General features: G+C 45.5%; 2 protein-coding genes across 2 annotated transcripts; one reads left to right on the top strand and one right to left on the bottom strand.

The window, feature by feature from the left end:
* The first annotated feature begins 2,816 nt into the window (after positions 1-2,816).
* On the top strand, positions 2,817-6,402 carry LOC125527038 (vesicle transport v-SNARE 13). Its single transcript, XM_048691618.2, has 5 exons — positions 2,817-3,124; positions 3,224-3,282; positions 3,475-3,663; positions 5,026-5,196; positions 6,125-6,402. The coding sequence occupies exons 1-5, from the start codon at positions 3,031-3,033 to the stop codon at positions 6,272-6,274; spliced, it is 663 nt and encodes a 220-aa protein (XP_048547575.1). The 5' UTR covers positions 2,817-3,030; the 3' UTR covers positions 6,275-6,402.
* A 734-nt stretch (positions 6,403-7,136) lies between these two features.
* LOC125537869 (histone H4) lies at positions 7,137-7,682 on the bottom strand. Its single transcript, XM_048701194.2, has one exon. It carries the CDS (start codon positions 7,601-7,603, stop codon positions 7,292-7,294), a length of 312 nt encoding a protein of 103 aa, XP_048557151.1. The 5' UTR covers positions 7,604-7,682; the 3' UTR covers positions 7,137-7,291.
* Between the last annotated feature and the right edge of the window lie 2,151 nt (positions 7,683-9,833).

Genomic DNA, 9,833 nt, shown 5'->3' with positions numbered 1-9,833 from the left:
CGTCAACACATATAAGGAAGTAGCGCGTTATGTCTGCTTGATATAGTTAGGGAAGCAATGTTGGTTGATCGGTTGGGAAGTGTGGTTCTTGAAGAGATATTACGAAACAAAATACATCATCAACCCATCCTAGGCCACTTGGGACTTGCAGAAACAATGATGGTTGGTGCTTGGTACATCTGGCAATGTTGGGAGATTGTTAAAGGTAATTCAGTGGCACCAACTATAAGAACAACTTTCACCATTAATACAGTAACATTCAGCTGTGATGCATCAGTGTGAGTCTCACAGTCTCACAGTCACATAAAAATAGTATGGACAAGACCAACTCATGGATGAAATAGATTCATCGACAGCGATCCTTCAAAGTCATGACGAGAGGCCCTTTGTTGGATGTTCTTGCATTCTTAATAATTTGTTTGATGCTACAACGGTTGAAGCTACAACTATGCAAAAAAGGCCTTATATTTCTGGAGAAGTTAGGGTGCTCTGGAGTCTCGATGGAGTCAGTCTTTTTGGAACATATCTAAGCATGCAATGGCATCATGAAGGTGTGGAGTCCATATACAACAATACTTTGCAATCCGCTTCCGAAGGGCACAAAGAATTGTTGCAGTGAGCTTTTGTGACTGTCCAAAAAATGCAAATAGGGCGGCACATAACTTGGCGATCCTAAAACTGTAGTCACCTCGGAAGGCGATTTGTCTAGTTCTATTATTCCGAAATTATCTTTGATGTAAAGGTGATTTTTTTCCTAAAATCTTCAAAGTGCACGTGCACTTTTTGGAGGAAACGAGCGGACGGGCTTCACACGCATGCATGTGTTTTTTTTGTCTGCTAGTGCATATGATTATTAGCATTAAATGTGTTCACTAGTTAGTTCGGTTTGGAATAAACAGCTTCACGTGCATTTATTTCATCTTTTCAAAAAATTTAAAAACCATATCCTTCAAACCGTGCGTCGGAATTCAGATCCGTCTTCACCGTTAGATTCTTTGCGGCAAGGTCTTTGAAACTAGATCCCATATGGGTATGTTTCGATGAAAATTTTTAATGCCAACTTTGCTGTTATATAGTGTGTAACTTTAGTACTGCATTATGCAATTTTAGTAGTGCATGATGCAACTTTTTTCAAAACCAGTTTTTGAAACCGCATGCTAACTTCATATGAGATTACAACCTAGCAACCATGAAAACTTGATGTGCAACTAGACTACTACCCCGATCAACTATCTAATAGTCAATGTGCAACCCTTGTCTCTACTCGTGGATGTGTAGTTTTTTTATAGTTGACACCCTGCCCCCACCTCCCCTACTAGCGATATGTGCAACTTAGTCTATTGTTCGAGCCAACTTCCTATTACTTGATGTGCAACTCCTTCCCCTCCTTACTTGTGGATATGTAGTTTCAGTTGGTGGGGGCAACAAACAAAGTTGCACAAAGTCTGTTAGGCAGTTGGCCGGAGCAATATATGAAGTTGTACATCTCATAGGCAGGGATAGTTGGATGGTGAAAATTTCACATTCATGAGGGTAGTGAAAAGTTGCATATAAACGAGGCGCTAAAGTTGCACATCCCACCAGAGGGGTGGTTTGAACCAAGTGCTAGTAAGGAAATTACACATCCACAGGGTATGAGGGAAAGTTGCACATCACTGATAGATAGTTAGCCGTGGCTGTATCCGAAGTTGCACATCCACTGTTAGAAAATTGGTTGATGCAACAAACAATGAAAGCACAACCACGGGTAATGAGAAAGTTACACATCAACTACTAGGCAGTTGGTCTGGGCAACACACGAATTTGCACATCTCACTAGAAGGAGGTAGTTTGGGGGTGGAGGTGCCATCAGTAACAACTACGCATTCACGGGGTAGGCGGAAAGTTGCACATCCACTGTCAGTTAGTTGCACATCGACTGCAAGGCAGTTGTACAAAACGGAGGCTAAACTGCACACACAAAATTTTGTCGAAACATCTTATGCAGGATCTAGTTTCGAAGAGCAAGTCGCGAGTGAAAACATATCTTATTTTCGATGCGGGGTTTGAAATTTGTGGGGTTTTAAAATTTTGAAAGCTCGAATTAAGTACGTTCGCACATGTTCAAGTGGATGGTTTGCATTTACTTTTTATTTATTTTTGCACACATGTTAGCACGCATTCACCTTTTCTAATATGGATTTAGAGGATAAACTATTCTATTTAAAGATTATTAAAGAACAGAAATTTCTTCTTCAACCGTTTTTTTTACATCATGATATAACGGTGATTTGATGTTAATAAAGTGCGCCATGGGCATTCCCCTGTAATGGAGGGAGTAATAAAGAGGGGGGAAAAGAATGGCGGTGATGGTGATGAAAAAAAATTATATGAGACCAGGTCTCACGGGTTAGCATGTGAGACCCATCCTAATGAATGACACGTGTCATTTACAAATCACAGGCTAGCAGGTGAGATCCACCCTGATGGATGACACATGGCATTCACAAATCATAAAGCATTTAACTTTTCTTTCCCCTCCTGATTTCAAATGAGAGATGGGATAGATGCTTTGTGATGTATAAATAGTACGTGTCATTTATTAGGATGGATCTCACATGTTAACACGTGAGACCTTTTCTCGTATAATACTTTTTGTGACGGTGATGTGGTGGTGTGCGCGCAATCCGTTTTTTATGGTAGGGAGAGGGGAAGATAAGAACGATCATTCGATTCTTAGTGCAAACGCTCAAGACTTCTGGAAGAGAAGAATACTCTCAAATTTGGCGGGCCCACCCAGCAGCCTCAAGGGACACATCATCCATCACTCGTCAGCGTTCCGTCCCGTCCCCCGTGCCCCGCACCGGTTGGTTTGGTTCCCAACACGGCACCCCACCCGCCTCAACTCGACCGCCGTCCCCCCCTCCCCAACGAACTCGCTCCGACCACCCACCCACCCATCGACTGCCTCGGCTCCGCCGGAGGCTCCGCGGGCCTCGATCCGGTCCGGCTGCCGCGACCGCCGGCGGATTCACCGGGGAGGGAGCGACCATGAGCGACGTCTTCGAGGGCTACGCGGGGCAGTACTGCGAGATCTCCGCCGCCCTCTCCCGCAAGTGCGCCGCCGCCTCCGCCCTCGACGGCGGTACGTACGCGCGCCTCTCTCTCGCCCAGAACCCCAGGTTCCCGGTTGCTCCCATGCCTTGGTCTGACGATCCTCTTCTCTTGTTCCCTTTACCACCAGAGAAGAAGAAGCAGAAGCTGTCCGAGATCCAGGCCGACGTGCAGGAGTCTGAATCGCTGGTAAAAACCGGCTGAGCTCTGTGCAATTTCCGTTTCGTTAGCCTTCCTTCCGTGCTCAGCTGTCAGTTGTAGCTGTGCTGTGCGCCCGATTTCTGTTTGGCTGGCTTCCCGTAGATGAGGAGGATGGATTTATGATTTGTACTGTGGTTATCTAACCGTGCCTCCAATTTCTGCTTGGCTGGCTTCCCGTAGATCAGGAGGATGGATTTGGAGGCGCGGAGCATGCAGCCGAGCGTCAAGGCCGGGCTGCTGGCTAAACTGAGGGAGTACAAGTCTGATCTCAACAGCGTCAAGGGCGAGATCAAGAGGCTCTCCGCGCCTAATGCCCAGCAGGCCACCCGGGAGGAGCTCCTCGAGTCCGGCATGTCCGACACACTCGCGGTGAGCTCTCCAGCACTCGTGTTTCCGCCTTACGCCAAAGCTTATGTATATTGCACCTCCGGCATGCTATCTGGCATTCTAAGTGCTCATATGTGAGATGTGACCACCATGGACTTCGCACAGATTTTGGTGCTGTGGTGTGTCCGTGTGCTCCATCAGAAAATAGCGTGTCTGTGTGAAACCTGTTTGCTTGATATTGCGATGCCATGTGGTTTTGTGTTCCTCTTAATCCCTTCTGCACCTGCATTGTTTTTAAGTGCCTGTGTTGGATTTGAGTTGTGCACATACTGTTGATGTCAGCATGTGCATTCCACATTTTTGGCATTCACTTGAAAACTTGATGATGTTGTTGACCCATTTGATGGTGTAGTTTTGCGTTAATGATAATGTTAGTTCCTGTGTTTCTGGTAGTTTTAGTTCTGCTATGATATTGAATGATGCTGTGTGGTTAGTTGGTTAACTTGATTTACCCGACTGTGCGGGGAAGCTGGGATGAAATTTTCCTTGGGAAAGCAGAATTTTAAAGCAAAGGCGTAAACATTGTGGGTTTTGGGATCAGCATGGTTGACGCTGTAAGACTTTCAATTGTGAGATGGATGGGTTACAGTGCAACGCTGACCTCTGAAACGTGATATGTAAAACAGTGTGCGGTATTGTGGTGTCTAAAGAAGTGTTCCATACCTTTTTTTTCAAATGTTCTGCATGGATATCCATGAAGTGAGCACTGCTACTATTATGGATTGTGATGGTTTTAGTCGATAATGTCAAACAATGTTTGTTGAACTTCAGTTAGGTTTATAATTTGAATTTACCAGTGTAGTTAAGTCTAGATACATGCCTTCTGTAATCAGTTTATAACTATGATAATACGGAGCCAGGCTGTGGTTGAACTCAGAACCACATTTGGACTCTGTTGTCAGTAAGTGATTGCAGTTGTACTTTTTCGAACCTCATGTCCCCAGTTGAGCAGTCTTGGATGCGTTATGTGTTATCATGCAAAGTTTGAGCAAAATAACAGAAGCACATCCCTTTCATCACATTTATCACTTCAATTATTAATTGATAGTGTTGCTCTTGAATATGTGTTATTTTCGTTGCAAGAAAGCTTCACTGCATAAATTTTCAAGTAAACCTATATATGATCTTCCATCTGTTCATTAGATCGGAATTTTGTTCATTCTTACTTAAGTGGACATATTAAGAGGAAATCTAGACTATCGTGTTCATTTATTACTGGATACTTCTACAACTGTGTTGGTATTTCTGTGTTTTATCACCTTTTATTTGTCCTGTTTGCAATTTTTCTATCAGGGCACCATTTCCTTTCTGATGTACTTCTGCAATTATTGTATCATGGCTCAGGCATCATCTGATCAGAGAGGAAGATTGATGATGACATCAGAAAGGTTAAACCAGTCTTCAGACAGAATTAGAGAAAGCCAAAGAACAGTATTTGAGACAGAAGAAATTGGCGTGTCAATTCTTCAGGACCTTCATAATCAACGACAGTCACTGCTGCATGCTCACACAACAGTATGTACTTTGTTCTCTCAAGTTGATTTATTTAGGACCGTGAGCCGTCGTTGGAGCTAATTTGTTCTTCTTACCTTCTCTCGTCCAATTATTTATGGATTGATCATTTCTGGCCTTAAATATTGATCAGCAGCAACAACCTTAGCTAGCAAACCACATAGACAGCAAATCCCATCGGTTAGTTCTGTTTTGATGTTGATGCATTTGCACCATATATGCTTATTGGAAACTGGTCAGTCCTTTTATGAAGTATTCATACTGAAAGAGTGAAAGGTACCATAGCTGCCAAAATGGGTATGTATTAGGCATGACAGTTGTAAGAATATACTCCCTCCGTCCCATAATGTAAGACGTTTTTTGACACTACTAGTGTCAAAAAACGTCCTATATTATGGGACGGAGGGAGTAGTTATCAAGACTTTTGTACGGGAGTTAGACCATGGTCTTGTGCTAGATAGTCACATCTGGATACAGCACAAGCATCCTGCTTCTTTGGACATGAGTTGCAAAATAACTTTAATGATGCCAAATCATCAAAATAAAATCCATTTCTCCCACTGGCAATATGCAGTTTCCAGTACCAAGAAAGAGATTTGTCCACTTGATCACTTTGCTATTCCGGTGAAGAAGCATATACCATGGGTGTCTCCCATTTACAAAATGAAACAAATATTTGACCTTCTGATTTGCGAGGCAAAATTACCCGGAGCTAGTGGAACTTTAGCTTTTCTGCATCATGTATATTTTGCTTTTCTATGGAATCAGTTTGGTGTAAGTTTGCCTGGATTTGTCAAGGAAAAAAAAAACAGCTCGTGTATGATTAACCCTCCTAGTTATGACTTGAGAGGACGTTTCTCATCATTCAGCTATATATTACCTCTTCTGTTACCTGACGCGTGATGAAATCCTGCTGCTCTTGCTCACACAGTTGCATGGTGTGGACGACTACATCGGCAAAAGCAAGAAGATCCTGGCTTCCATGTCCAAGAGGATGGACAGGAACAAGTGGATCGTCGGCGGCATCATTGCGACCCTCGTCTTCGCCATCCTCTTCATATTGTACTTCAAGTTTGCTTAACCATTCCAAATGCAGCATGTGCCTGAATTCAGAATGTTTGTGTGTGTGGAACATGATGTATAGTGACACTTGCCAGTTGCCATGTAAAACACAAAATATTTGAAAGATGTGTTCGAGGCTTCTGTAAATGCTCAGCGCCTTTGGTATTCTGAAATTGCTGCGAATTTTTAGTATGTTATATTTGCACAAAATTTGCCTGTTCTGGCCCAAAAAAAAAACTGTCATGCCCGCTGCTAAAAATTGCCCTCTGCTGTATCGATCAGGAAAACAAACTTAAACAAAATTCACCACTCGCCAGTGAAGTCGACAGTAATTACGGGGTAGGATGAACAACCCTTCACCAATCACTATAGAAATTAGGTCTTCTTCACAAGCAATACTAATAACTTGATAACGTACAAGTAACAACGAAACAAATGATCGTGTTTTCACACAGTTCTCCAAATGCACTTGTTCAGTAAAGCAGCAAGCAGCAAACAGCTCTCCACCAGAGACCAGACCCACAGAGGCACACATTCCACAAGTTTGACGTCACAGATAGTTCAAAAACATTCCAGCACTACAAGTTTAACATCACGGTGGAGCAGCAGAAGAGCGCTTACTCAGCCTGAATACACCAAACACTGAAGCCAACACAAATAGGATTTGGTTTGAATCCACCAAACACTGAAGCAACGCAAAATAGGATTTGGTTTGAATCCACCACACACTGGAGGCAGCACAAAATAGGATCCAAACACCGAAGCCAGCACAAACGGATTTGGGGGCCGAAATTTACAGAGCAAGACAACTGAAGAACGCACTGGCAATATCTGACCCGCGCACGAACAAACATCAACAGGCCGAAAGAATAGGTAACGAATTCAAGGGCAAACTGCTACAATTTCCATTCCATCCTAGTAGTACATCCAGACAACAAGGGTTAACAGCAGCGAGATGCTGCCATTACACAAGAGGACCACGAGCACTGCTGGTACTACCAAACAACGACAGTCTAGCTACTGATCTGGTGGCGGCCTAGCCGCCGAATCCGTAGAGGGTGCGGCCCTGGCGCTTGAGCGCGTAGACGACGTCCATGGCGGTGACGGTCTTGCGGCGGGCGTGCTCGGTGTAGGTGACGGCGTCGCGGATGACGTTCTCGAGGAAGATCTTGAGCACGCCGCGGGTCTCCTCGTAGATGAGCCCCGAGATGCGCTTCACGCCGCCCCTCCGCGCCAGCCGCCGGATCGCCGGCTTGGTGATGCCCTGGATGTTGTCGCGCAGCACCTTCCGGTGGCGCTTGGCGCCGCCCTTGCCGAGCCCCTTGCCTCCCTTGCCGCGCCCGGACATGGCTGACGATCTCGAGCTGCGAGCGGATGTGGAATCGGAGGGACGGTGGTGGCTGCTGGTGATGTGATTTGCGGGGAGGGGCGAGGGGCGTTTTAACGGGGACGAGAGGCTGGAGGAGGCCTCTGCCTGCCGTTGGATGCAGATGGAGTGGACGGTTAAGATGGCGATCCGGGGGAGAGATGCCGCGGATCCGTGACGTGGCCGGTAGCTTGGGCCGGTGGATTGGCGGGATCGCTGATGTGGCTCTAAAATTTCATGCGCGGAGCGCGGGCGGCAGCTCGAAACATTTGGGTTTGTTTCTTGCAATCCATTCCGTCCATCATTGGTCCTTTGCTTTTTGAAACATACTCATTCCATTCCAAAATATAGCGATTTCTATATTCTCATGCTTCAACTTTGACCATAAATTTAATCAACAAGACCGACTACGACGGGAGTACAAATTATATCAGTGAATTCGTATTTAAAAAAGTTTTTAATTAAATAATTTTTACTCCCGCCGCAGTCGGTCTCATTGGTTAAATTTATGGTTAAAGTTGGACCTCGAAAAGTACGGACGCACTATATTTTGGAATGGAGGGAGTGAAAGCAGATAGCGGGGTGAGTCAAAATGCATTTCCTTCAAAGTAGCTAGTTGTCGTTTATCTTTCTTTTTTTTTGGCCTCTCCTATTTGGTTAGATGTTTCCTCTCCAGTTGGAAAGCAAACTTTTGTTCAAACAATATGTCTCAGGAGCGAAACGACTTTTGTCTATGGTTTGGTCCAATATGTGGGTGCAATCACTCTCATCCCCCCATTGCTTAGGGAGTGTTTGCTTGCTTGCACGGATTTTGCATGTATTACATCTGTGTTTTAGTTGAGCTTGGCCGAGGAAAAACAGGCAAACAAACAACATTTGCATGTTGTTTAGTTGCCCACATCTAGGCTTCTTGCATCAAGGGAGCAATCCATCGGCGGTGCCGCGAACTAGTTCCTAGCGTCATTGCCACAAAGTAAGTCTGTGCAGAGGGACAAATAGGAGGACACTGAGTCAGAGGGCAAAGGAGGAGAAATGATAGTGCGTGCACCATGTGGTAGTATCAGTGTGGTAGGACAAGGGAGAGAAGGAACAACGTCGGAGATGACTCCAGTGTAGTAGGATGGAGCAGGAGGTCGGGAGGAACAGCGCCGGCGGTGGCGCTTGTGTAGTACGACGCGGGCAAGGAGGCCGAGAGGAACAATGCCGGCGATGACGCCAGTGCAGCAGGACGAGGGTGAGGAGGTTGGGAGGAACTATTTCGACAGTGGTGACAGTGCAACATGGCGTGTGAGAGGATGCCGAGAGAAACAATGTCGACAGTGGTGCCAATGTAGTAGGGCGCATGAGAGAATGCATAGGGGCAGCGGCGCTGCGTCCGACATGATGAGTACGGAGTCGCGGGCGAGCGATCCCCTCAGCAAAACGACGAACTAGTTGCTAGCGTGAGGTAGAGGAGGGCACTGAGGCAGAGAACAGAGGAGAAGAAATATAGTGTGCGCAAGCGCAGTAGGACACGGGAGAGGAGGCCGAGATGTACGGCATCGACTATGACGCCAGTGCAGCAAGATACGGGAGAGGAGACCGAGAGGAATGACGCCGACGGTGGCGTCAGTGTAACAGGATGCGGAAGAGAGGCCTAGAGAAACGATTAATGAGTGTCTTAAACCAGACCACATATGTACAATTACGAGGAAAATGTAGATCTACTTGTCTGCGATCGATGAAACAGAAAACGTGCAACACGAAAGTTGTGTGGAACTGCAAGATGAAGCTACTGGGCAAAGGAACTTTCAAACGGTCGATTGTGCACAACAAAGTTGACATAATTTATACAAAGTAGATCCAAACATTGACACGGAATTGAACATTCACAATGGATGAAACTACGAACCGATTGTCTGAATGGAACCACAACATCGAAGTGCTTCTTTTTGTGTAGACCTTACCCCGAATCAAAGCATCGTTGTATAGGTTAGAAGGGACTAATAGGTGGACGAGATTAGGAGTTAAACAAACAAACCATCTGCAACTTCACTTACACCCACATATCTGACAAGATGAGGCTTCATCACTGGACCCGCTCACATGCATCCCTCGAGCCTGACTCCTTGGAAAATGTCGATTCGGGAGTTCCTAGCGGGCCTAGCTGGGAGGTGCTTTAAAGTCTATGCGATGCAGACCCAATAGTGAAAGCAGGCAACCAAACAACCCA

The sequence above is a fragment of the Triticum urartu genome, chromosome 1A (genome assembly GCF_056163025.1).
Source record: "Triticum urartu cultivar PI428250 chromosome 1A, HENAU_Tu73, whole genome shotgun sequence".
Lineage (NCBI taxonomy): Eukaryota > Viridiplantae > Streptophyta > Magnoliopsida > Poales > Poaceae > Triticum > Triticum urartu.
The sequence above is the reverse complement of the archived record's forward strand: the minus strand, read 5'-3'. Positions and strand labels throughout refer to the sequence as shown.

Excerpts from the sequence above, each read along its gene's own strand:
- LOC125527038 (XM_048691618.2), top strand. The coding sequence starts at position 3,031 with ATGAGCGACGTCTTCGAGGGCTACGCGGGGCAGTACTGCGAGATCTCC. Across the intron at positions 3,125-3,223 it reads CGCCTCCGCCCTCGACGGCG|AGAAGAAGAAGCAGAAGCTG; the intron begins GTACGTACGCGC and ends CTTTACCACCAG. Across the intron at positions 3,664-5,025 it reads GCATGTCCGACACACTCGCG|GCATCATCTGATCAGAGAGG; the intron begins GTGAGCTCTCCA and ends ATCATGGCTCAG.
- LOC125537869 (XM_048701194.2), bottom strand. The coding sequence starts at position 7,603 with ATGTCCGGGCGCGGCAAGGGAGGCAAGGGGCTCGGCAAGGGCGGCGCC.